The sequence below is a fragment of the Megachile rotundata genome, chromosome 4 (assembly GCF_050947335.1).
Source record: "Megachile rotundata isolate GNS110a chromosome 4, iyMegRotu1, whole genome shotgun sequence".
Taxonomy (NCBI): Eukaryota; Metazoa; Arthropoda; class Insecta; order Hymenoptera; family Megachilidae; genus Megachile; species Megachile rotundata.
In genome coordinates, this window is record NC_134986.1 from 21,101,891 (window position 1) to 21,129,063 (window position 27,173).

Below are 27,173 nucleotides of genomic sequence, written 5' to 3' on the forward strand. Positions count from 1 at the left end.
AAGGTGAATCCTTTGAAAATTAACGATTCGATCCGGAGGATACGGTCTAATGTACACCGATGTTTCGCCGTCTCTGCCGTTGAATGATACCTGGGATCATGCAGAAGGTCGTAAGGTGTACTCGTTCGTGACCAGAAAAATTCTCGAAGACCTGAGGAAGATCCATGCAAAGCGTACACGTACGAAAACACGGGATGCACACACATACGCGCTACCTTTCTCTCTCGTAGACAAGTTCGAAGAAGAAAAAGAGCGGAGAGAGAAGAGTCGAGTGGCGTTTCGAGAAACGAAGGATGCCTATAATCGGCAATGGACGACCGCACCTCGCCACTTTCGCGTTGCTTGACGTGGATACCGGTCTAACCGATCGATCGTCCGGCTTAATCATCGTCGTCTCTTGTAAGCATTCTATCATCTGCATCGCGTATTTATTATACGGTAGCCGATTTGGTGAGGGCCAAACCGGCCCTCCTGATTTAATTAACACATCCAGTGTCATGGTAAAGGTACTCTTATTTGGGTAATTAATGAGGCGATTAAGGCTTGGACCTCGGCGTTCTTGGAATATTGATGTAGGTACTCAAATACTATGGGTTCGGAAACTTGTTTCAAAGTATTTTGCAAGTTAAGTTTAGGTTTGAAAAAGATGTGGGTAAAATTATCAGCAGATTTAAGTTTGAAATGTATTTTAATTCTCATTGAGGTGATCGTCCATTTTAAAGTATACAGAAAAGATTGCTGTACAATTGGTTCTAAACATTTTGCGAATTGGGTTAGTTTCGATTGAATATAAAGTTGATTATACAATTGAATATATACATTTAAATATGCTATTGAATATATACAATTGATGATACAATTATACAGCTGAATGTACAATTGAATATAAAGGTTTCGAGTACATTTGAACTTAAAGTAGTTGAACTTGAACTGCTTCCCATCTTCCTTCATTTTGAAATTAAAATACCAGGTTTAATTGAAAATATACATAAATTAGTTCCAAATAAAATTAACATAAGTTAGATTAGCATAACGCATTAGAAATCTACATCTCTAAAAGTGAGATTCTATTCCTCGAGCTTCCCCATGACCTAACCTAAGTTAACCTACAAATCTAGCGATAGTTAGAAGAATTGAAAGATCGTTGGACATTGGAAGAAGAATCGGGGTCAAAATAAAAACTCGAGCATCCTTTATGTTTCTGCAAATGTATTCGAGAAATGCTTAGGAAACCTTGAGAAACACGCGAACCTCTTTTTTCCAGTTAAACGTTCATCGTAGCTCATCTCGGGCGTGCCCTCGCATTCGTAATAGAGAAACACAGCTACGATTGCAATTGGGCCGAGGAAACCGCCCGGAGGATGCATAATTGAATGAAGTCCAAGTTGAATATTACTTGCGAAACTCATAAATATGCAGAAATTACACGGTAACTTGTTGCGTCGGTCGTAGTCAGACTTTTCACCTTCCCATATTAGCAAAAAGACTACTTAAGTGTGCGTTGTTAAATCTCATTATGTGGAGAAGAGATTTCATTCCTTTTACTAGACAACGTTTGCATGCGAAAGTTTATGATCGAAATAAATTCATTGCCCTTGGCTGAGGAAATTGCATACTATCAAATTGCCATAAAGAATCCTTAGACAATTTCCTGGTCGTCTTCATTGAACTCTTCTTTATGTGATTATGAGGCACGTGCAGGTGCAGTGCAAGGTCTCTTTCATAAATAGTTTCTGTATTTATTGTGGAATTTCAAGTTTTTATTTTACTGAGGTTTTGGAGACTGAAATCTTTAAGTGTGGATAGTTTTGAATGTTTATTTTGTAATTTTCAAAGTCGTAATGTTGCAAATTTTCAAATTTTTATATTCAGGAATCAGGGCTTCATATGTCTACGTCTTTCTTCATATCTACATGTCCTCGAAATCCTACGATACAAATTCTTACATCCACAAATATCTACATTTCTGAATTACTGCATCTCTGAATTCCTACATCCCCAATTTCCTACATCCCCAATTCTCTACATCTCCAAATCCCCACAACCTCAAATCCCTACATCCCCAAATTTCTACACCCCCTAATCCCTATATCCCTAATTCCCTACATCCCCTAATTCCTATATTCCCAATTCCCCACAACCTCAAATCCCTACATCCCCAAATTTCTACACCCCCTAATCCCTATATCCCTAATTCCCTACATCCCCTAATTCCTATATTCCCAATTCCCCACATCCCTAATCCTCTACATCTCCAAATCCCTACATCCCCAAATACCTACACCCCCAAATCCCTACATCCCCAAATACCTACACCCCCAAATCCCTAAATCCCCAAATTTCTACACCCCTAAATCTCTACATCCCCAAATCCCTACATCCCCAAATCCCTACATCCCCTATTCCTACACCCCCAAATCCCACCATCTTCAAGTCCTCCAACCGAAGAACTCCACTCTAATTGGTGTTATTTAATAAAAAAGCCCAGAAAAAAAAATTTCCAACCCTGTTTCAGCTCCCTGATTAACGAGCAACGCGACAGAAAATTGCCAGTACATGCAATTAAATTATACTTTCTTAATTATCAAAGAATTTTCGCATGCATAAAAGTGTAGATTTCCCCGCGATAAACGCACTTCCTATTGCTTGCCTCTACAGAGGAATCATTAACGTGAGAAGCGATATTTCCGTCCTCATTACGAACAAAAGAAAACGAATCGTGTTTTTATTAGTTCTTTAAATGCTACTTTCTTCAGTTTCCAACGTTCTGCCCAAAGTGTTCCAGAATATACTAGACTGTTCTAGTTCAAATATTACGGACTTTAAACACCGTGAATAATTTCGTCTTGCACTTATTAATTATTTCCAGCAGAAACGAGGCAAGAATGCGAACGAGCTTCGCTCGCGATATTTTCGTTGCGTAATAGGAAAGGCTGTCAACACAAAGTTCAAACGAGGTCGTAGGTAACGGATGAACAAATTGCGGACGTTTTTTCCTCTCTGCTCTCGCTTTTTAATCTATGCTCGAAGCAATGATTAGCTGATTGCTTCCCATCAAGATACGATAAGGTTTTAATAATAAATCAAGTCCCTTTTAATAATAATGTTTTATGTCCCAATGCTTTTTTGATTTACTGTCGCAACCTGTGCTATAGACAGTGGCAATTTTACTGCTAATTAACGGCAAGTAAATGACTAGCGATTTAAGTGAGGGAATCTTCGACTCTTATCAGATTCTACAATCTACAAGATGAAAACACTGATACGTCATCGGCATTAGTGTCGCTGTTCAACATGAGATCTCAATGAAAGGTTTTTCACTTTGATGACATACGTTATTTAGCAGGATACGTTTTTTGCGTACTATAACTGTTATTTAGATCACATGGTAACCAAAGATTGAGTAATGCATCTACCTACAATCGTTTGTACCCACGCAGCTGCGCTAATTTCGATCGTTTTCAGTGTGTAACGGGGAAAATGACGGACCTGTGCACCGTGACCTCGACAATGCCTTTCCCTATCGATACGACGTCGCGCACCAATTCGATCAGTGACATAAGACACAGTCACCGGGGGAAATAACAAAGTTTCACGTTTGACGTTTGGTAACTGGTTTGGTACATGAAGAGGGTTGTGTGATGAAAAGGGTTGACTGTAACACGCTGACTGTATCAGGATCCCATGGATCCCAAATTCTCAAATTTCCACACCCTCAAATTCCCAAATTCTCGAGTGCCAAATCCTCGAATTTCCCAAGCCCTCAAATTCCCAAATTCTCAAATTTCCACACCCTCAAATTCCAAAATTCTCGAGTGCCAAATCCTCAAATTTTCCAAACCCTCAAATTCCCAAATTCTCGAGTGCCAAATCCTCGAATTTCCCAAGCCCTCAAATTCCTAAATTCTCAAATTTCCACACCCTCAAATTCCCAAGTTCTAAAATTTCCACACCCTCAAATTCCCAAATTCTCGAGTGCCAAATCCTCGAATTTCCCAAGCCCTCAAATTCCTAAATTCTCAAATTTCCACACCCTCAAATTCCCAAATTCTCGAGTGCCAAATCCTCAAATTTCCCAAGCCCTCAAATTCCCAAATTCTCAAATTTCCACACCCTCAAATTCCCAAGTTCTAAAATTTCCACACCCTCAAATTCCCAAATTCTCAAATGCCAAATCCTCAAATTTCCACACCCTCAAATTCCCAAATCCCCAAATTTCCCAAATCCTCAAATCCCCAACTCCTCAACTTCCCAACCCACCCTTCAAATCTCCACCCAAAATCTTCAATTATTAAACACATCACAATTGCAGCTCAAATCACCTATCAACCACAATACTTTAACTTTATCAAACAATACAATTTCCGCTCAGCTGACTACGTTACGTGAAAGGCGCCAATTGTTCCGAACATTTTTTGCAACCAAACGTTGATTGGCCACACTCCTCGTTAACGGTATTTCACGATTTAAGTTCCATTCGGACGGCACCGAATCCATTTTCCTCCGCCATTATCTTGCTAATGCATTCTGAATACATTACACGATCGCATCTGATCTATTCACGTTTCGTGACCGACTAGAATCGATTACCCCAACTCGTTTCCTGGAATTCCTGCTCCTCGAGGATGACGTACAATGAAGCTATATTCGATCGCTGTTTTAGACGATTTCCGTGCCGATTCACCCAGCGAATTCCACGTTTTATGCATCTACGAGAAAGAATATTTTTGCTCGTTCATCGTTTACCTTCTTCGAACAGTTCTCGAAAGCGAGAGTTACACTCTTAACACAATTTGCAAAGCCTGACGGAGACGTTTTCGACGGTACTTCATTTTCTATTCGTTGCGTGGCTACTCTAAATCGAATGCGAACACTAAACTCTTTAATTGGGTTATGACGGTGAAAGTTTCTGGGGTGATTACTGTGTTACGACAGTTTAATTATTTCTAATTACTTTTGCGTTATTTATTCTTAAATATTGCCAACTATTTTAATGTGCTTCTGGTTAGAAACATGTAATAGAATTCTATTGTATACAAGCCAATACATGTAGAAAATCAAGAAATTACAATGAAACATCTTCAGACTTAAATTTCTTATTATTTATCTGTCTGTCCTATTCCCAAAACTGTTCCTTTAGTAACAGAAAATATTCTATAATCTGTAAATAATACCCTACTTCAAATTTGTCTGGACATGGAAATTTTCGATCTTCATCTACAAAACCTTCGCTTTTCAAAGATAAGTGAAAGGCTCTCACGTTCCAATTTCAATTGCACATCATAAAATCAGATTAGAACATTTTCGGATGAATCATCGATTGCTTCATAAGCTCGAAAAAGGACTTAGCAAAGTAAACATGCAAATTGCCACCTGTCGATTTCCTCGAATCCATTTTCTTAATTAAGAAGTCCGGTAAATAGTTAAATTTTCTGGAACCCCGTAATCATCCATATTTTGCCCACTTACGCAATGACCGCCAGATCGATGGTAAAAATAGGTACTTGCGTTACATCCAGAGACGGTGACGAAGTCCATAAAAGCGCACCAATGCAACACTCTCCCCTGTCACTGTCGTATCCTTATATATTTTTTTTATTTCCTTTCTTTTTTTCAGTCCGTCAAACTGCTCACTCACTCACGACTCGCCGCACTCGCGACCCGTTTTCGCCGCATAATCCTCCTAGAATACTTTTTGCACATCTCCCGGTTCCGACGTCCCGTGAAAGCACTCGCGTCGCAAAACCGGATTCCAACCAGCGAAGAAGTTCTATACTTGTCACAGAAAGTGTTCGCTCGAAATCACTGCACCTTGGATCACGTACGATCACGATGTATTCTCAATCGACCGATTTGTACCGTGAAACTTCCTCCGGTAATTTTACCGTGTTGCAAAACATACCATGACAATCTACGCGTCTATCGTTTAAACTTTAGAAAGCATAATGAGTTTGCGCTTCGACTGATTCACCGCAATTATTTCCTATTCATATTTTGCATCTACTTTTCTAGCGTATTAGCTTTCGGTTATTGTGAGGTAGTGATGGGTTTGAGAGGTCTATTTCTACTTTCGAGTATTGGTGGATATATTTGGTAGAGGTTGCATATGAAATGTATGGCGATATAATAAATAGGTAGAGAGGCATGGCGATGCAACGTGTGACGGTATGAACGTGTGGTGATACAACGCGTGGAGATTTCGATGCGCGGCGGTACAATGCGTAGCAGTACAACACGTGGAAATAAGAATGCATAGCAGTACAACACGTGGAAATAAGGATGCGTGATGGTACAACTCCTAGGAATATAACGCGTGGTACCACAACGTGTAGCCATGCAACACGTGGATATGTGAACGAATGGTGTTACGACGCGTAGTAATAACGTGTGTTAATACAGAGCTTAGCAATACTAAAATATAGTGATTAACGTAGCAATAGAAACGTGTACCAATACAACGCCAGCAATAGAGAACTATAGAGCAATAAAGATGATACAAAGTGTAGCAACAGCGACATGTGATACACAAGAGCATGTGGTAATACAAAGAGCAATACAACGACACGTAGCAATGAAAACGAGTATCGATAGAAAAAACCAGTACAACACTTGGAACCACCTAATAAGACAGGCATGAGTTCATTACTGCCTCGAGGTGCCTATTTAGCGACTTGTGAGGTCGTTCGAAAGCACAGTATGCCCAAGGTTGAAGAGATGTTTCTAAATTAGATATCTAATGAAATTTGTAAACTGAACTAATATTTCTTGAGTCATAATTGACTCAAACGGCATTGATCCTTTTAAGGTAACTATGGACTTTTACTCGGTGTACTTTCTAAAGTTAACACCGACGCTGACGAAACCGGAAGTTGGCCGTCGAACGTATCAAAAAGTTGGCAGGAGCGAATGATCGGCACAATATAAATACACGTAGGAAACGAAAAGGAAAGAAGAAAGCTCGATGAACGGGAGGCTGATACGTGACGGGCAAACGAAAATGGAGGATTCATTTTAGCGCGCAAAAACGCAACCGGTTCGCGTTACGCCCAGGTAGTCGCATAATTTCTGATCGGCACACTCGCACACCTCGTGCATATCCTTGACACCATCTGCCTAAAGGATGTGCTAAAGGTCGAAGCTATCATTGCGCTCTGACATAACGCGTGATCCTGCGATAAAAAGCATTCCCTTCGAAACTGCGTGTTCCATGCATCGTTCGGCAAATATTTTCAGCCTCGTTTTCACTGATATCGAACTGCAGTCTCGGTCCACGGAACGCGAGATGAAAGTGATGCAGCGTCAGCAACGGCGTTACACTTTTGCACGGAGCATCGTGGACTGACTTTCGATATCCTTGAAGAACGCCTTTTAACGAAACGAAAGTCCTGGCAAATACCCGCGAGATAAAAAAGGAACGGTGTTTGTTTCATTGTGCAATCGAATTAAGCGACGGGTGATAGGTTTTCTCGGGAGGTCGTCCATTTTGGAGAACCGATCTCGTTAATCGACGCGCTCTTTTCGGAGCATCCTTGAACACTGCATAGTTTCAAAGTGATTCAAGCCGGTGAACACTCGCGAATGATCTTCGGAGCGACCTTGACTTCGGAGCAGACCAAACCCGTCCAGCATCCGGCGGTTTAACGGAGCAACATCCCGTGCAATCCCACCGTGCTCGTCTTTATCGACTAAAATTGATACCTTCTATCGATTCCATAAGATCAACGACCAAACGAACGGAAGTAGAAACCGTGGTCGTACTTGCTGTGGTCTTCAACGTCCCGAAAAGGGAGAAATGGTACCGAGAGGAGCGAGAAGAATTAATCGACGAAACGGTTAAAATTAGGGAGACGAATAATCCATTGGACGACGTTGAAGGCTCGAATCCTCGAAGCAGACGGTTGGACCACCGGAGCACTTACCCGTCCCCATGGCTGATAGCAGCCTCCTCCTTCAGCCAGGATCCCTGCTTGTATCCGTAGTCCAATGTTGGCTGATTTCACTGGTCGGTCCACCAAATAAAGAAAGAAATAATAAATAAATAAATAGCACCTCTCGGGTGAAGACGTCGTGAAAAGGACGAACTTCTCGTCCAGCCGGGAGACCGCGGACGAACTGGTGGCTGGTGAAGACTTTTGGTGAGACTTCGACGTGAGACAACCGCGACGTCATCGCCGGCCTGCTGTCTCATTGGTCGACGATCCTTCTCTTTGCTCGACTGGCCTCTCTCTTTTTACAAGCCTCCCTCCTCTCCTTTTCCTTCAACGAACACCTCTCTCACCTTCTCTTCATCTGCCCTCGCCTCCAACGTCTTATGACCGTCTTTGTCTTTCGACTCGATCACGCTCCCTCGCTCGCTCCGACTCCACGCTCCGCGGATTACAGCTCGCACACGTAGAGTACGTCCCGGAGAGCTCAACGCTTGGAACCGATATACCTAGCCTGCTTCTCGTTGCCTTGGAACGGCTCCTATAAGCTGTATACAGATAGGCTGTAGGTTAAGTATCTTAGAGGACAGATGATCCTCTTACCAGGGGTCAATCTAACCTGGCACGCCGCTATCTTCTGGAATTTCACAGGATTCGATACGTTCACGTGCACCGATCTTAAAGTGCATCCAAAGGATTTGGAAAGTTGCTACTTTGAACCGAGAGATTTCAAAATTTTTTAATTCCTACATTGAATTCCCGAAATATGCAAACTACTGGAATTTCTCGAGGACCTCGATGCGTTGACTCTCCTCAAGGTTGATCGCGTTTCAAGCGGGTAGAAAGGAGATGGTAATGAAACTCGTTGCTGATAGCGCAGCCGGTAGCAATGTTCACTTTTCTCGGATGTTCTCTAGCGACCTTGCCCTCGGATATGCATTCTCATTCCCCTCGGATGCATCAGATTAACTCTTATCAAACAGTAGCACTTTGCAGATAACAATTTTCCCCTAACAACTTCTGCTCTCAACTGCTTCCATCTAATAATTATACATTCACCTCCATTAACGAATCTCGAATGCAAAAAACGATGTCCAAATCTGCGCAAAGTGTAAATTCCTGCATAAGAAGAAAGACGCTTCGTGTTTGATCGATTTACGAGCACATTGAGCGCCGTTGAAATACCCGGGCGATTTTTCCGCCCCGACGTATCACAAATCAACGTAAACGTCGGGAACCGCGTTCCTGGTGACGCTTCGATTCGTTTCCGCGCGCTATTTTCTCCGTATGAATCGTCGATGCTACGGCAGGCCGTAGATTAAGCGTAATGGTGCAAAGTATAGAGCTGCACGTCCGTGGATTCTTCTCGTGGCCTCCGCCTGTGAAGTTGCCTCGAGGCAGCGGGGTTCAGCGACACCGATGTACCCCGGCTAAGGAGTACCTAGTGTCATTAGACTCGTGCAAAACGCGTGTACCTGCTTCAACGTTTCCTTCAACGACACGTGATTTCACGGAATCGGTTGGACGTCTCTTTGATAGTTTTCCGGGTCATTCAATGCGGATAAGAAGTTATACAATATGAAGCGTTTGATTTACGTTAATATTCCAGCTGTATGAACGCTCGTGATAATAAAACAGGAACGATGCGTTTCTTCTGCTTCCTCTACCGTTATACGAATTAATGTCATTTATAAGATGTTCCATCGTTTCATCGTTGATATTAAACTTCTAATTTTTTCTGACACGGAAAATGACGGTATCGCGTTTATGGACGTTTTGATAGAAGTTTGTCAATTTTTTGGGACCCTAGCTCAAAGTCCCAAATTTCTAAAGCTCAAGTGTATTCATGAGAAACGTTAATACGAAAGACATCTCTACTGTCCATTCGTTCAATAATTACACAGCAAATATTCAAGAAAGTTTCGCTCGACAAAATGTCAGATAAGATATCGACTTCCTCCGAACAATCGAGTTTTTTAAGTTCTTCCTGTCTCCGGTTTGCATGTATTTGACGCACAACAATTCCCGTCAAGATTCCCGGATCCCATGAAATTTTTCCTGCCGTAGATCGGAGCAACGATCCGTGGAGCCACGATGCAATCTTTTAAAGCATCAGGCACCGATCCATGAGATCCTGCCGGAGCAATCTGGCTTCCGTAAATCCAGCCTATGATCCCTTAGGCGATACGAAACGATTTTGGCTGATTAAAAAGAGTAAACTTCGCCTTTCACGGAGATCTCATTGTTTATCCTTGCCTCGTCCGTAACGAGATTGCGCAAGAGTGTTGCGTTAACTTGGGATTCACGATTGCACGCTGAACACGAGGATATCTGAGATAATGCACGTTCACGATTAATTTACAAGTAGACACTTGTAAATCACAATGTCGTAGGCGATGCAATGTCGATTCTGACCCATATCTCGATATTCGTTGTTTATGAAATACTTCGAACATATCGGTAACTTGAAAATTAAAATTAACCCCCTACTTTGGCAAGTCTCACTTTTCACCCAACTTCAAATTTAGGTTCAACAATAATTTGCATAATAAAGGATCGTTGAATATAAAATACATTTTAATTTTCTTTATTTGTTTTAACATTATAGCTAAGACATCTGGTAAATAAATTGCAAGAGTTGCAAACGGTTCATTATTTATTGGTAATTTCACCGCAATTTCGATACGAAAGTTATTCGTTCGATACTGCGGTGTCTTACAATTTTCCAGCTGGCAGCGCAGGATCCCAGATACCTTGGAAACACACCTTATACCTTGGAACTCGAGCTGGGCACAGTATAGGTAACGGGTTCGTGAGGGCACGCGTTCATTTCGTATTCTTTTCGACGATGCCGTCATCCGCTTGGCCAACTGCGGATAACTTCGATCGCCAGGCTGGGGCGCGATCGATTGCTCGATCAAATTTCAAAAGCTCCACCGTCGCCCGACCGAACCACCTTGTAATTAACCCCCCGAACATCTTGTATTTTTTCGGACAAGTTCACAGCGACCCGTTCTTGTTCGGATGACGAGAACGAACTCTGACACCGTTGCTGAACCTGGACCCTTCGGTAACCTATCTCTTTGATCCGTTTACTGGCCATTGTCTTCGAACAATTGTGAGCTACTCTTTTTCTTTGCTTCGTGTGAGACTCTGACTGTGAGTAGAACGAATAAAAATTGAATTTAAGATTTGAAAATTAATTTAAGAATTTAAGATTTTCAACTGAACATTCATGTGATGCAAACTCAGTTTGATGTAATATTTACGTGGTTTCGACACAATTTAATATGCATTTAATTCAATTTGATGTAATGCACCTCTAAGCGATTCTCACGCGATTCAATTCTGATATTAATTTGATGAAATTTCTATACTATTTAATTGAATATAATTTCCCGTTTAAAGTAATTGGGTGTAATTTAATTGGACGCAATTTTCGCAATTCGAAACAGCGATTCAGTGCGGCGCGATTCAATTCCCACATAATTCAGTACAATGTGAATGTCAATTCCCACATGCACCTGAATCCATTCCCATAAGACTAATCAACAGGTGTATACAACGGGTGCAAAATGTTCAATTAAAATCGCCATCTAATATAGTCGTGGTAATTGAACAATTTACTAGCGCACTAGGCACGTGTCGCCTGACCGACGTGAATGATCGCCGTTCCCCGTTGATTCATCACCGGTTACATCACAATGCAACCGCACGCTTCGAAGGTCTGTGCGACACTCGATAATGTACATTTCCGTCGGACCTCGTGTAACAGGAATTCCTAGATTGGCTGGAGGTCACGTAATCTCGCGCCTCTCGATTTATAGCGAGAATATACCCCGCTGATTAAAAGCGTTCCGTTTGATCAACGGGGTGTCTGTCCGCCGAATGAAACGATCGCTTTAACCGATTCCACAGCCTAATAGAAAGCATGAAACCGCGTTCTAACGCAGCTTCGATTTTCCTTTCTGTGCCGATTTCACGTGAAACCGAACGCAAACATGCGTGACAGAAGGTAAAAACGAGGTTTGTTTTGCGCGGTCCATTTGTGGATTCTTTGTCTGAAAGACGTTGTTACCGATTCCGAAGGATTTTGAGTTTCTTCAAAGTTTCGTGACTTAGTCCACTTCCAGTCTTTTATAATTCTAGAGATTGATGAACTAAATTTTTCCTGAAACGAGATAAAATCTATCATTTCTTCGACCTCGAGGAACGTGTAATCGAACAAAATGCCATGTCACGCCATCTTAAACGTCATTAAGCGGACGTTTTCATGCGTTGCGGATTTAATAAGCGTGATCAAAATGCAGCATCGAAGAGCCTTGCATAGGAAACGAAGGATCGAATTCGATCGACTTCAAAGCGAGCGGTTCATGCCGGCATTGAAATCACCGGAGTTACTCGTAAGGCGAACGACCGACCGTTTATTCATTGAACCTCGAATAAAACCTCGATTTGTGTCTTTTGTATGGCGTCTGCTTCTAAATAACGCTGTCATTATAAATTTCTAGTTATTTTCAAGCAACGATTCCATGCACTTACGGCTATCACGTTAGAACATCGATTATCTAATGCTGTAATAACCTTGATTATATAATTATTCGCTCGCCATAGCGCGAGGAGCATCTTCCGTCGTTTATTACACTTTTTTCTCGATACCTAACGATCCTGCGCTCAGTGGCGAAAAGGAAAACCTCCTACTTCAACGTTGATGATCACTACATCGCAATTACACGGAACGCTGATGAAAACCAAGGCCGTTCTTCCAGAATCAATCTTGCGTGTCAATGGGATGAGTTCACATGAACTTGTATTTATTTTCCGTGGTAATTAATTTGACACTGCGGCTATTTTAATACTTGTAGTATTCTCCAACAATCGTAACTTCGTTTGTAATCATTTATTACAATACCGATGGCGATAAAGCGTTGTCGATTATCGACACAATATTGATATCTCATTCATGCTTAACGACATATCAATAATATCGTTAAGACGTCGTTAAGCTTAATGAGTGAGGATTATAATTCCTGATTAAACATTAAACTTGATTTATATATACCTTACATGTTATTTGATTTTGTCTCATTTATTCGATACATTAGACGACGTAGGTTAGATTAAATTAGATGCGTGGTAATAAATATGTGATACATACAACGCCTACTTGGTAGACGTAGTGAACGGGTAGTAGATCGCATCGTGATAAGGATGCGTGGCGATAGAGCACGCGGTCATACAATACATAGTAACAGGAAGGAGTAATAGAATGTGTTGTGATAGAATGCGAACGGTGGATATTAAACTTATGATGCCAGACAGCATCATGTCGTTCGACATTTTGACACGTCCACTACAGGCGCCATTGATCCACGCCAACTATAGTCTTGGCAACACGAATTATTATTGTTAACATTTTTCCTCATTTCACTCGTCGAATCAGAATCCAAGAAATCGTTCTCCTTTTGGTTGCATCGCCCAAATGATTTTATCGTGCAAACATTTCTTTTGAAATCGTTTTCGAAAACCTTGATATTTTACACTCTGATACTGAACATGTGGGTAGACGTTCTCCACACATCCTACGCCTCCACTATCGGTTTCGCGCCAAATCCAACGTCGGACTAAATAGGACCAGCCCTGCCCTTGGGAATGTTTCCGCTCCTCCTCGCAAAAAGTCACACGCCATCCGCAGGAATTTTAATGGCAAACGTATAATAGATAATCTGCAATCGAGGAACAAGGGTTAATCAACCCTTAAGAAAATGCCAAGTAATCCAAAGAATGATAGTTAATGGAATTATTCTAGCATCTCGAACGTTTATGATCTTGCTCGTGTAATTAAACTTGCATACCTGGATCAAATATGCAGAGATCGTCATTGATTTCCGCGGGAATAGCGAGAAATCCGAGGATCCGGTGAAGCAGAGCAATGTTTTCGCGATTAGCGGGATTAGTCGAGATGCGATAGATTAAAACGTTATTAGATCGCAGGTTGCAGCTTCGAGAAAGGTTGCTCGTTTTAAGGATAGCCGCTGGAGATGGGCTGAAACAGGAATAGCAAGGGTGACGTAAGCACTCGAGTCTGCACACGAGCGATAGACGGGTGTTGGTGACTTCACCGACGACACATTGGTTCAGTCACCACTGCAAATAGCCGAAGAAATCGATGCGAGCCGTTCCAGCTACGGAACCACGTTCACCGGTTCTTATGAAAAACGTCGGCCAAAAGAGAAATGCTACCGGTCGATATTTTCAAGAAACGGTTAGTCGTCAACCGTTAACAGGGAAACTGAACTTGTATTTTTACTCGACGTTGCAATTTCGCGCCTGTTCGATTTTTCGAAGAGGAGTTAATTCCACGCCGATTTATTTTTTGCGCCCCGAGTTACGCAAAAACCCCCATGTATCTGTTATTATATCCGTCACTTAATTCCGAGCTGCACGGTTTATTTGCACCATCTTTCGTTCCTTTGCCAGCAATTTGCCAGACCGACAGTCATTATCAGAAACTTACAATCGATCGCACGGCGTCGCAAGCAAGAAGCTTCGTGAGTCGAATAGGAATTAAAATTGTACGACGATTGAACAGTGAAAACGGCGATGACAATGACCCCGTAGAAATCCTACGAATAACAAATCATTTACTTTCGCGTACATCGAGTACTCCAGGGAAACATGACAATAGGATTCCACGTTAGATCGTCAAATACAAAGCGACTGATCTATACCTAGTTACGCCACTGCGTTTGCGGTGTACTTCAGTTTTTACTACCGCGATGATGTCGTTAAGCAAACATTTTTATTTGTCTCTGAAATCCAGGAATTCCTCTTACGGGAATCTTCTCATAGCGTCATTACCATACTAAAAATGAATGCTAGGAAAATTATCGAACGTCAAATTCGTATACACGCAGTTCCACGCAAGTATTTCGCCCGCATCCGATTCCGATGTTCGATTCAAGGTGACAATCGAGTGACCGGATGCATCGATGGTAATTTATCCGGCGTTCAATGAGTTTGTCCTTCGATGTTAATTCATCTAGCGAAAGTCACGAGACTAATCAAAAACGCATTAACGGGCAGACTGCTAAAATCGGTTTTCCATGGTTCAATCGGATCCGGTCGAGATGAAAAGCACGACCTTGCTGGGTGGTCGTATTAAAATTTGCGGAGATCTTTTTCCCGAATGCATATCAAGTCGAAAAGATTACGACGAATAACTTTCATGGGAGTATGCACACGTACGGCGCCCGGATTGCGTAGGCCAACTTGTGTGGGTAGACTGGCCTTCAAAGTCCTTCGCTGGAAAAGTAGGGACCAGGATGGTCGTATGCGTAGGCTTCCGGTAGGTGGGAGGACTGGATTAAAGGCATCTCTCCATTATACGTAACTGTACCTACAAGCGCCGTGAAAGTCAACACGTTTCATACTCGAATCTTCGCTTATTTATATACTTTTATACGCTCGGGTACAACCGAGTGGAACATACAATGATTTATAAGAAATATAAGAACTAATCTGTGGAAAACCTGGGAAGTTGGTCAGAACTTAAATAGAATATGTATAGAATCTGGGGAACGTCTAGAAACACCCGGGAGAGTAGAACCTCTTCTCATCAAATAAGGCGAGCGGTAGATCCATCCTTCACATTTCTCCTCAAATACAAAAAACCTAAGTGCACTTAAGTGTAAGTGTAGTCTTTTTTTAAATACAATCATGTGGGTAAATAGAACAAGAAAATATAAGATATCACAATTTCCATTTATTGATTTTTTCCTATTTTTGTGTCCATGTTTACTCAGCGGATTTAGCCTTCTTCTGTTTGCGCTCTTCTTTGCGCTTTTGTTTCTCTGCAGCATCATGAATGCGCCTCTTCTTACGAAGAAGCCATATTTCTTTAGCTCTCTGTTCACGACCTTTCATCATACTCCTGTACAAATTCTTATGCTTTTTCTTAACCATTCGTTCACGTAACCGGTATTCTTGTCGCTCTTGTCGTTGTCTCTCCCATGGATCTTCCTTCGTCACTTCTCCAGTTTTTACTTTCATTTGCTTTTTCTGAAATAACAAGAGTAAATTATAAGAAATGTAGTAATTTCAGAAAACTGTATGCCATCGGTGAATACTACCTTGAGCAATCGATTCTGTTCCTTCTGATCTTCCACCTTTGACGGTAGTTCTATTTCTACTTCCTTTTTAACTGCTTCATGCTTGTCAACTTCTTCGTCTGAATCTTCATTCGATTCTTGTTCGTCGTCTTCATCTTCTTCTTCTTCTTCTTCTTCCCCTTCTTCTTCTTCTTCGTTCTCGTTTTCTGACTCCTCTTCAGATTCCTCTTTATCTACGGAACATTTCAGCTGTTAATTATCTCATTATTTGATTAAAAAAAACAAACAATACATACCATCAGTCAACTTGAATTCAAGATCCATAAGTGCACGTTCTTCCGGTGGAATGTATGTCTGATCTTGACGACTATCCGAAAATGGTGAAAGATGTGGTGGGAGTATGCAACCCATTAAATATTTTTCCACGGGTAACAATTCTCTAGCATTTACGGAATCAAAGATCCACTGTGGTTGTACATAATATCTACAAAAATATGTAATAGTTGAAACGAGTGAAAACAATTTGATAGCAAAATTTAAAAAAGTTCTGAATATTACCTAGAAATATACTGTTTACTCATACTAGGTCTATCCACTATTTGATGCGTTATAGTTTCGTCGGTTTCATCAAATGTTGCTCCAACAAAAAGTAACTTGTCCCAAGATACTTCACCACCAAAACAACGTATAATAAAAACTAAAGGCTCTCTTGGTACTTCTCTGTTTAAAAATATCTTTAACCCTTTAAACAATGTTTTTAACTTTTTAACCTTTTCTGCCTCCAACCTAGCTTCTTCTAGTTTTGTTGCATCACCTTCCTAGAACAATTATATGTTTATTTTATTTTGGACTTACATTTCTGAATAAACATAAAATTATTAAACTTATACATACATTTGTAAATTGATCCATTTCCATTTCTTCATCTTCTACAAATTGGGTAGAAGGATCTAAATTTACCAATGATACATTTAGTGCTGCTATCCTTTCAGATACATATACTTCTTCATCCACAAGTGCCTTTTCAGAGTTTTCTACATATTAAACATGTATGTTATATCACAACAAAATACGTAATTTATATAAATGTATAAGGAAATTATCTTACCAGCATTAGTGAGTTTTGGTGGATAATATAAATTAAGAGTATGATAAAGTCTATAATTAACAAAACCTAACATTGTAATATAAAATTCTACAAATGTAGACATGATTTTGAAGTCGACATCTAATTTTGCTTGGGGCTCAAAACAGAAATGATGGGGTACAATCCAAGTTATTGTTTGGCCTTTAATTTCAGCTTGATAGTAATAACCTTTAATAGACACAAATACTTTTCTTAGAGCTTTAGCATTTATTACTGCATGTAAGAATTCAACTGTTAATCTTCTACATAACAGTGACTGCTCTCTTGGTATACGGTGAAGAGATGGGAAAGTACTAAACAAAAAACACAGAGTCAAGCAATCATCCAGATCTCTAAGTGCATCGATAAATGTTGGATATCGTTCTTTAACAATATGATCTACTGTTATAGTGGGATGATTACTCAAATATCTTTTCATTTCTGAATATTCTTTTAAAGATCTTGCCTTTGCAACTTTTCTATTAAAGATCTGAAAAAATAATATATTAATTGTTTTGTAATGCGTAGTTCATGTTGTAATGGTTATAAACTGATCTGACATACTTTCTGATCTCTCAATTTCCATATTATTGGTTCATGCATCAAAAATTGAATATCTTTTTTGTGGTATAATATTTTAATACCAGGTTCACCCTTTTGTGCTCTCCTACGATTACGTGGTTCCCGAGGGTATATACCTTTTAATATACATAATCTGCGGAACTCATTCAAAGAAAGCTGCAGTTTCTTTAAAGCAGCTTTTCTTGACATAAATTGTGCTCCTTCTCCGGATTGATACTACAAATTTGAAAAGCATAATTTATCATTGCAATATGTACATGAAATGTTTTTAACCTCAATGACATTATGAATGAATCGCTGTCAAAGTAGTTATGAAGTGATACATATAAATACCTTTTTCTTTCCTATTACAACCATTTTGCTTTACAACTTTTAATGACTAAAAATATGTAAAAATATATGAACACTTGGTGAACAAATTATAAATGAATCCACGTGCTTCTCTGTAGGAATAACATTAGAACGAGAAGAATTGTGAAGACTGCTAAATGACAAAAATGAAAACATAGAATGGCGCCACCTGATGACATTATGACCAATTATAAAAAATTTGCGCGCATCGATAAATTGTTCCATTTGCTTCTAAAAGATCAAATAAATTCAACCAAATAAGTTTTCAGTTTTATTATTAATATATTTTTAATTGCGCACAGCACAAATATATACAAAGTTGTTCGTTAATGTATTAAGTTGCCACTTTAATCATCTTTTTCCGTATCGCTTTCTCCGTCGCTTTCGTCTTCTAATTCTGGCATAGGGAAACGTAGTATAGCTGCTATTCCAGTAATTTGATCTAATTCTATATAAAACGTAATCAAATGTATAATAAATATGTTTAATAACATCGGTACTCGAATAATTAGAATTTAAAGTACTTCTTCTAACTTACGTTCACCTGATACGTGCAAACTGGAAAATATCTTTACGTCGCCGCCAGAATCTTTAACGTTCTCGACTATCTCAACGTACTCCTTTCTCGTCAGAACATCTTGACATCTAAATAGGAATATTAAATTAATAAATAAGCAAGATAAACTGAATTAAACGAAAATTTATTTACCTGAATAATTTATCCGAGATAAGTAAGGTTTCAATAGCTTGAGCTTCATTGGCTTTCTGAATATGTTTTTTTCCATAAAAAGCTCTTGCAGGATCAGTCTGTAATATCGTGTAAAACGCTTCTAGAGCTTTTACTTCACCTGCTGCTTTTGTTTCGGAAATTCGGGAAACAACGGCAGGCTCAGCCAAAACTTCTGTTATCAAAAATTATATGACCATGAGTAACCACATTATCATAACTTATTTTAAAGCAATTAATATACCTTTCAGTGAGTGTTTAAAACCGGAACTAGAATGCACAAGCAAGAATTTGCTCTTATTTTCTAATATTATTTTGTTGTCTGATTTAATGGCTTGTTGTATCATATAATCCATGTACTGATCTTTAACAAAGCCAGGACTAGCAAGAATAATGCATTTCACAATATCAAAATTGATGTGCCTTAAGATTCCTTGCATTATGCTATCATAAAATTTTGTTAAACCCTTCAAATGTTTTATATATAAATATAACAAAAGCTTATTGGAATTCAATAAAAGAATAGTTTATAAATGACACCTTTTCATGCTGTGAGACATTTCCTTTTCTTTTCCTAGGAATTACTTGATCTATTTTTGCACGGACTATTGTCATATTGGTAGTTATTAAACAAATATGAGCTATACCTTCTTGCATTATAACAGCAGCAACATCTGCATTCTAAAATTAAACAGTCTTTTGCTAAATTTGAACAATATTTGTTATGCTTATCTTTACAATTCTACCTGTGTAGGATCACATGCCATATCAACTCTTTCCAAAGAAACAGAATCCCATTTTGCTTTAGTAATTGAAAACTTTCTATTCTGTTCAACATCCAATGTATGATATGCCCCTGTCTATAAAGAATTTTGTATTAAACATTTTCTTTGTAGTTCAGTCAATGAGTCTAAGTCAAATTACCTTAACATATTTATTTTCTTCTACGTTTCTACCTTTTAATCTTAAAACACATGCCTGTGTATCAAAATCAATACCTTCCACACATATTGTAAGCGTAGTTCTAACTCTGTAACTGTTAGAACTCCCAGTTGCAGATTCCATTTGCACCTTTCTATAAAATGTATTAATAAAAACAATTATACATACAATTCTCAATATTCTGAAGTAATTAATGACATAAGCCTATTTACCTTATAGTAGAACAACTAACAAAATCGCCTTCGCTAATAAGATTATATGCATGCCACATATCTTCAGTATTTTCAGGGACAAGGGACACTTTCCTAATAATATTTTTTATTGTCCTCTTAATTATATCTTATTTTTAACATTATTTTCAACTAAAGAAAACGAATTACTTACCCTTCTCCATCTTTATCAATGTTTTTTGATATCAGCTTCATTTTTTATAATTTTCTTTTATTTATTACGTCTAAAAATTAAAAGGTTGGACTTATTATTACTACTGGAATTTAAATAAAATGTAAATATATCAGTTTCTGCATCATTTATGCAAATGGGGTATAATTCTTCAACTTTCAATACTCTTTCATAAACAGCTTTTTAACTCTATCATAAACAACATTAAATGGAAAACAAAAAAGGATACAACAGAGAGAAAAAATTTATTTAACAAATCATTCTTACAAATTATTTGTACATATACATATCAAAATTAACACTGATAGTGGTTAGGTTCATGATACGTTCCAATAACGTATCATTAATGACCGACGAAAAACACGTAATTACCTTACAAAGAATTGCACTGCTTTTTATTTAAAAAGATCATACATTCCATGTTTTACGCTTAATTGGAATGATATAAAAGAAGACGTGCCATATGCCAAACATATCGACGATTATATAGATTTATGGTTAGACTTTACACCACAGACGATGAACACGCGAGAGTAAATCTGGTTTCGCTAGAAAAAATATCGGCTGAGGGAAGGCGGTCCTCATCATCCGTCATAAGACTTAAAAGTCTATCCTCCTCTATTTCTGCCAATTGCCGATGAGAAACGGATGTCAAACGAATATTTTTACCTGTCACAAAATAAATCAGCTTGTTTTTAAAAGTAAATATTTACTCGAGAGAATTTTGTTGCGGACTTCAAAAGTACCTCCTATGAATTCGGCATAATGTCCGTCAATTCACTTAGTCAATTGCTCGAAAATCTTTTGGTACTCAACTTTTGTTAGGGAGTTTTGAATATTATAAAAAGTTATTTATGTAATAAGCGTAACATACTGAAATCAACGAACATTGAAAATCATGAAACTTTCTGTCAGCTCGATAAATATATCACAATGGTTTAAACTGCGCTGGTAAATTATCATGAGTTATACAGTACGTAGTACCATCTCAGTCACACGCGCAGAAAGAATGAAATCTCGTCTATTCAGTTATCTTTTCTCGTGGAGCAGAGTATATACGTATACATGTATTTATGTAATTTAATTGTCTTCATTTTACTTCATTATTTATTATTTACATACCTTACACCTCATTTCAAATTTGTACATTCAATAAAAGTAACATTTAATAAAATTTGTTTAACTATAAATTAAAAATACAGGGTTCTAGAAATTTAGTAACATATATACATTGTGACACCCACTCATGTTCCATTTTTATAGTTAAAATAAATAACAATGTCCGTACTTTCTCAGTTAACAAATGCAAACATTAAAGTTAACAAGCTAAAATTTTATAACATCAAAATTATTGTTTTCATGATAAACACATTTCTAATCTCATACTTGCAGTTAATATGTGTTTATCTGAACAATTTGGACAATTTTCTTTTTTCTAATTCATTTTTCTCTTTGATAGCTGCAGAGAATGCTTGTAAATCTTTTTCAATTGTGCTTTTTAGTGTAGGATCTAACTCAATTACTTTTTTTAAATCTTTAACAGCTTTCTCTTCATCCCAAGCACCTATATGTGCTTTACCTCTCCTATATAATGCCTTCACATTATCTACAAATTGTATAAATATTACATTTCTTTTGCACAAAAAGAGGTAAATATATAAGTAACAAACCTGGTTCATGTTTGAGAATTGTTGTACAATGTTCTATGACCTTATAATATTCTTTCTGAATCAATTTGCATTGAGCATAATTTAAAAGCAATGGCGTTTTTAACCGATTTAAAACAAGCCACTCTTCATCATTTGGTTTTTCACTTTAACATACATGTAATTGTTAATAAATATTATAAAAGATATATTAATATGCTAAATACTAACGCGAGCATAAGTTGTTCCAACATTCCAATGCCTTTGGCATACATTTCACAAGCAGCTTCATAATTTTTTTCTTGAAATAATGCATTCCCTTTCTTTCTTATTTCTGGAATACTTTTTAATTTCTCATCTTCAGTCATTTGCCATGATTCTTTCTCATACTCATCTGGTAGAATTACTTTAAGAAGTTCTATATAGAAAAATATAATTTTAAAATTGAAAAAGTTTCATTTAATATATAATTATTTTGAATTGGTTACCAATTGTAAATTCTAAATCTTGAGGATGTTTGATAAGTTCATTTAAATCCTCATACCCAATTCCTTCATTCTGCAAAGTTACACCACAGCAATGATGATTGCGTTTCTCTGATTGTGGTTTTCCAACTTCCCTTAAGGTTTTAGACACAAAAGGGTATGATGTGACTAGCTAAAGCAACAAGTATCATTAAAGTATATCTTTAGCTACTAATATGTAGTCTGATGAAAGTAAACATACACTTTTATCGACTTTGAAGCATGCCACTTCATTTAATGCCATTTTTTGAACAATAGCTTCCCAAACTTCAAATTTAAACTTTTTGCCTAAAACCAATTCCATTTCTCTTCCCATAACTCTGCTATCATCTATTACTGTTTTTTCTGGATCACATTTTGTTGTTTTAAAATGAAATACAACCTAAAAGTTCATGACCAACAATTTATTAACACATTAAAATTTATATACGAAACATTAAAATATAAGGACTGAAATTTATGTATACTTTGGTTCCAGGTATAAAGTTAATAGTTTTCGTTCCTGCATGTATCACAGTTTTTACTATATATTCTTTATTATCCATTTTTGTATACTGACAACAACAAACTACCTTATTTCACCTTGTAGCTCAAAATAATATTGTGAAGACACCGATAGGAGCGTTGGTGTCGCTACTAATGTGTATACTACATCATTGATTAATTAGTCAATGACTATACTACATAAAACAAAATAAAATTTCAACTGTTATGAGTCATGGAGTTCATATTTATTTACATTTATATTTCAAAAACTTGTACTATATGACACCATAAATTGATTAATTCATAAATTGGAATATAATACATTTTCTTATAGAATTTATTATGTAAAAGTATCCCCCAATTTTGAGTTTTCGTTTTCAATTCTTTTATAACCGGTTGAGTCATTATTTACTATTTGATTATTTGCTATTTTCATTTAATATTCTTTCATTTTTATATTAATAAATTAACACGAATACAAGGAAGAAGTACATATTTTATTACCGAAAATAATTTAAAAATACATAAATTGTAAAATAAAATAATAGTACATATTAAGCGTACTGTCAGTAAGTTATCTATCTGAATTTTTTTTCAAATTATCTTGAATTGAACCTTATGTAATTATTCGCAATTCAGTAACATTTATATTCATATACAGATTGTATTATTACAAATAGTTAATAATTCATATTTTCTGTTTATTGCATAAGAATAATTAAATTTTTACATATTCTCGAGAGGTACTTGAAGTTGTATCAAAACATACAAATCGTATATATCCAGTGATATGAATCTAATGTTTAGTAATAGTACAAATTTTTTTATATGTAATATTTGAGAAGTCTTAATATATTAGTGAACTTTTCAAAAACAATTTGTAGTGCATGAAATATAATATAAATTCAGTATAAAAGGTTATAAATTCACAAGTTCAATCAATCTCTTTTTTACGTGAATGACTGGCACTTTTCTACATTTCATCGACTAATAAAACACGAATAAATTTATAGAATAACGGGAAGTCGCAGCTATCACAGAATATAAGTTCAGGAACAACTTTAAACTGTTGTCACTATTTCAAGATGAGCCAACAGAATGCAGTTAATAGTAATAATGCTTCTGCTGAAAGTGTAAATGGTCACACAATCCATGGTAAGTCAGCATTTTATATTTTGATTACTTATTACATCAAATTTTTGATTAATCATCATTTTAATATATTCACTTTTAGATATGACTGAAATAAAGATACCAGTGCCATGGGGTCACATAAGTGGTCAGTAAATATTATAATTCAATGTATTCTTTTTAATATTAGTTTTATACTTGGATTTTGAACAATTGTATGAATTACCGTGGTATAATACTAATGAATTTAGGCAAATGGTGGGGCTCAGCTGATATACAACCAATAGTGGCGATACATGGCTGGCAAGATAATTGTGGGACTTTTGATGCTTTAATTACATTATTACCATCAAATGTGTCTATTTTAGCCATAGATTTGCCTGGCCATGGTTTCTCTTCCCACCAACCACCAGGCCAATATTATTACATGTTTTGGGATGGGCTTTTAGCTCTCCGTAGAGTTGTTAATTATTTCAAGTGGAACAAGGTTAGCTAACAATTAAGAGTTATACAACGATTCTTCTGCATTTTTAATTTATATAACAAGGCAATTGATTTCCATTAATTTGGCTTACTTTGTAATATAATTTACATCATAATTTATACATAAGTCATACATCAATCATCACTTTGCTTATGTTATACAATCAGGAAATTAAATTATAATTTTAATAATTATTTAAAAATTTCTATTATTAATATAATGATTAAAAGTCTAATGCAGTTGCATGTAACAATAATTGAAAAGACATTTTGAAATTTATTGTGTACAAGGTTGACTGTTATGGATTTTGAATATTTCATTGTGGTTATTATTTATATTATATTTCAAAATTAAAGGTACAGGTTGTTTAATATCGTTGTATAACTATAAAATAACTCTAAAATATCATATACCTATAAATTGAAAAGAAATCTTTGTAACCCTAGTGCAACTTTGTTTCATTTTAAAATTTTTTGTTCAAAATATTTCCTTTCAGGTGTTATAAATGTTGACACTGACATACTTAAACAGTAATTATTGTTAATTTAACATTTTCAAGTGACCATTTCATCATAATATTGTCACCTGCAGGCAAATGGTGGGGTCCCAGTGGGATGCAACCAATAGTGGCATTGCATGGTCGTCAAGACAATGCTGGCAGTTTTGACTCTTTGATTCCCTTATTATCCAATGAGATTTCAGTACTTTGTTTGGATATGCCAGGTCATGGTTTTTCTTCCCATTATCCAAATGGTCAATACTATTATTGTTACTGGGATGGTATTGTTCTACTACGTAGAATTATCAAGTATTTCAAATGGAATAAGGTTAGCGAGTGGATTAAATTCTACCACTCCTTGTCCTATAATATAAATGCACTAAGATTTGTAATAAAATAATGTAACAGTCACCCTTGAAAATTTGCACTGCTTAATTATGCACGATTTAATGAAATTAAAATATGCAATCACACTTTAAATTCACTAATATGCAATGAAAATGCTATTGTAAGTGTAAATTATAAATTTCTTGTATTACAAATGTGTAGTCATGTAACGTAATTAATATAGGCATAACATGTGTGTTTGTACTAACACTTAATTATTTTTGTCTCAATTTTCGATATCTTACTATACAGTTATTTGTTACTAACATAGGTAAAATTAATTGGACATTCTTTGGGAGGTGCAATATCGTTTCTCTATGCTGCATCATACCCTGACGAAGTGGACTTTATAATAAGTTTAGATATTGCAAGTCCCAATGTAAAAGATGTAACAAAAACTCCTGCCGTCACGGGTGACTTAATTGACAAATTTTTAAAGTATGAGTTACTGAAACCTGAAAATGTTCCGTCTTACACATACGAAGAAGCGCTTGATATTGTAGAAGATGCTTACAAAGGTTCTATAACCAAGGAAAGTGCAAAGATACTAATGAAACGCGGCATGCAACCATCCTCTGAACCAGACCGATACTACTTTTCACGCGATCCAAGATTGAAGGTACTAAGCTTTTTATTGTTTTATTGTTTTACGGTACATATAATGATGTATATTATATATATTTATAATAATGTTTAGGTTTCTATGCTGGGTACATTATCCATGGATTTAGTACTTGCATATGCAGCTCGAATAAAATGTGGTTATCTTAATATTCGTGCCACATCTGGATTAATATTTGATAAGCCTGAATCTTATGATCAGGTTTTGAATCAAATAAAATTAAATGCTAGAAAATTTGAGTATCATACAGTAGATGGAACGCATCATGTCCATTTAAATAATCCTGAGAGAATTGCAGCTATAATTAATAATTTTATAAGTACTTAATGGTAGAGAAATTTAGATGCAAATTATAAAACTAGACCGCGATTGTAACAGAAATTAGTTTGATGCAAGCTATATTAGCTGCATGTAATCTGAAATATTTAATTTAAATACTAATTATTTTAGTATATTTATATATTTTGTATGTATTACTTGTATTATGTACAAATGCTGAAAAGCCATCATGTAACATTTTATGTGCTTCCAGTACACATGCATTATATGAATTGATTTAATTTAGCAACAGTATAATAATTTATAACGAAATGTTTCATACATACATTAATTATTGTTGAACATTAAAAATTATTTAATACGAACTATTTACTTAAATTAGTAATAAAATAGAAGTATTTTTAAGCGTATTAAGTTGTTTTATTTTTAAAAGACAATAGTTTTAAAAGTAACTATGTTATAAATTTTGGAATTAGAGTTTTAAGAATATTTTACTATCAATGCCGGTTTTTTTATCTATTATTTTCCAATTTATATATGCATCATAAGTTAAAAATATTTCAACAAAAATAAATGTTATTATTCAAAAAAGCAATGAACCTCATTTTTATAATATTTATGGATGCATAATTGTTTTAATGGGTATTCCGTTAAGTTGATAAGAATGATAATGCACCAGCAGTATGTATCAGTTTATGCTTCCATACATAATTCGGTAGTAAATGATACCAACGCGTTACCTGCTATCATTGCGTTCTGTTTTGTTGCAACTTTTTTATATGTTGACAAAATGTATTGTACTTAATAATACCAAGTGTAACTATATGTTTAAACGTAACATAATTGTTTATTATTTATTAAAATAAATTATTTATTATAATAAAAGAAATGAACAAAATTTATTACTTCTTTTATCCCACTGAATTGTATTGTCAATTATAACATTCGT

The 27,173-nt window shown here is 36.5% G+C and overlaps 5 protein-coding genes across 12 annotated transcripts in view; 1 reads left to right on the forward strand and 4 right to left on the reverse strand.

Moving 5' to 3' along the window:
- Positions 1-8,101, reverse strand: part of dpy (fibrillin-like protein dumpy) — a 123,192-nt gene extending 115,091 nt beyond the window's left edge. The window contains 1 exon segment of the mRNA XM_076531097.1: positions 7,920-8,101. Coding sequence (XP_076387212.1) covers positions 7,920-7,929 — 10 coding nt within the window. The 5' untranslated portion in view covers positions 7,930-8,101.
- Positions 8,102-15,670: 7,569 nt separating this feature from the next.
- On the reverse strand, positions 15,671-18,237 carry LOC100881951 (pescadillo homolog). The gene is made up of 8 exons (XM_012296994.2): positions 18,078-18,237; positions 17,727-17,960; positions 17,145-17,652; positions 16,931-17,070; positions 16,595-16,854; positions 16,333-16,520; positions 16,058-16,269; positions 15,671-15,986 (listed from the first exon to the last, which is right to left on the reverse strand). The coding sequence occupies exons 1-8, from the start codon at positions 18,099-18,101 to the stop codon at positions 15,723-15,725; spliced, it is 1,830 nt and encodes a 609-aa protein (XP_012152384.2). The 5' UTR covers positions 18,102-18,237; the 3' UTR covers positions 15,671-15,722.
- A 116-nt stretch (positions 18,238-18,353) lies between these two features.
- Positions 18,354-20,678, reverse strand: pelo (pelota mRNA surveillance and ribosome rescue factor). Its single transcript, XM_012296992.2, has 10 exons — positions 20,539-20,678; positions 20,149-20,218; positions 19,977-20,069; positions 19,747-19,897; positions 19,569-19,682; positions 19,363-19,503; positions 19,067-19,289; positions 18,805-18,997; positions 18,634-18,740; positions 18,354-18,543 (listed from the first exon to the last, which is right to left on the reverse strand). The coding sequence occupies exons 2-10, from the start codon at positions 20,187-20,189 to the stop codon at positions 18,443-18,445; spliced, it is 1,164 nt and encodes a 387-aa protein (XP_012152382.1). The 5' UTR covers positions 20,190-20,218; positions 20,539-20,678; the 3' UTR covers positions 18,354-18,442.
- Positions 20,393-23,051, reverse strand: LOC105664062 (aryl-hydrocarbon-interacting protein-like 1). 3 transcript variants are annotated; one of them, XM_076530521.1, is made up of 7 exons: positions 22,804-23,051; positions 22,539-22,718; positions 22,301-22,469; positions 22,044-22,230; positions 21,837-21,979; positions 21,690-21,772; positions 20,676-20,835 (listed from the first exon to the last, which is right to left on the reverse strand). In XM_076530521.1, the coding sequence occupies exons 1-7, from the start codon at positions 22,879-22,881 to the stop codon at positions 20,818-20,820; spliced, it is 858 nt and encodes a 285-aa protein (XP_076386636.1). In that variant the 5' UTR covers positions 22,882-23,051; the 3' UTR covers positions 20,676-20,817. The 3 variants fall into 3 exon arrangements, with proteins under 3 accessions (XP_076386635.1, XP_076386636.1, XP_012152383.2); XM_076530520.1 differs by lacking the exon at positions 21,690-21,772 and having other exon boundaries at positions 20,393-20,835; positions 22,804-22,951; XM_012296993.2 differs by lacking the exon at positions 20,676-20,835 and having other exon boundaries at positions 21,053-21,772; positions 22,804-22,950.
- LOC100881845 (putative serine hydrolase) lies at positions 20,843-26,634 on the forward strand. Of its 6 annotated transcripts, none has more exons than XM_076530517.1 (6): positions 20,843-21,241; positions 23,836-23,977; positions 24,057-24,101; positions 25,029-25,264; positions 25,595-25,942; positions 26,021-26,634. In XM_076530517.1, the coding sequence occupies exons 1-6, from the start codon at positions 21,128-21,130 to the stop codon at positions 26,270-26,272; spliced, it is 1,137 nt and encodes a 378-aa protein (XP_076386632.1). In that variant the 5' UTR covers positions 20,843-21,127; the 3' UTR covers positions 26,273-26,634. The 6 variants fall into 6 exon arrangements, with proteins under 6 accessions (XP_076386632.1, XP_076386631.1, XP_076386633.1 ...); XM_076530516.1 differs by lacking the exon at positions 25,029-25,264 and adding an exon at positions 24,205-24,440 and having other exon boundaries at positions 20,845-21,241; XM_076530518.1 differs by lacking the exon at positions 25,029-25,264 and adding an exon at positions 24,205-24,440 and having other exon boundaries at positions 20,848-21,233.
- Positions 26,635-27,173: the final 539 nt, after the last annotated feature.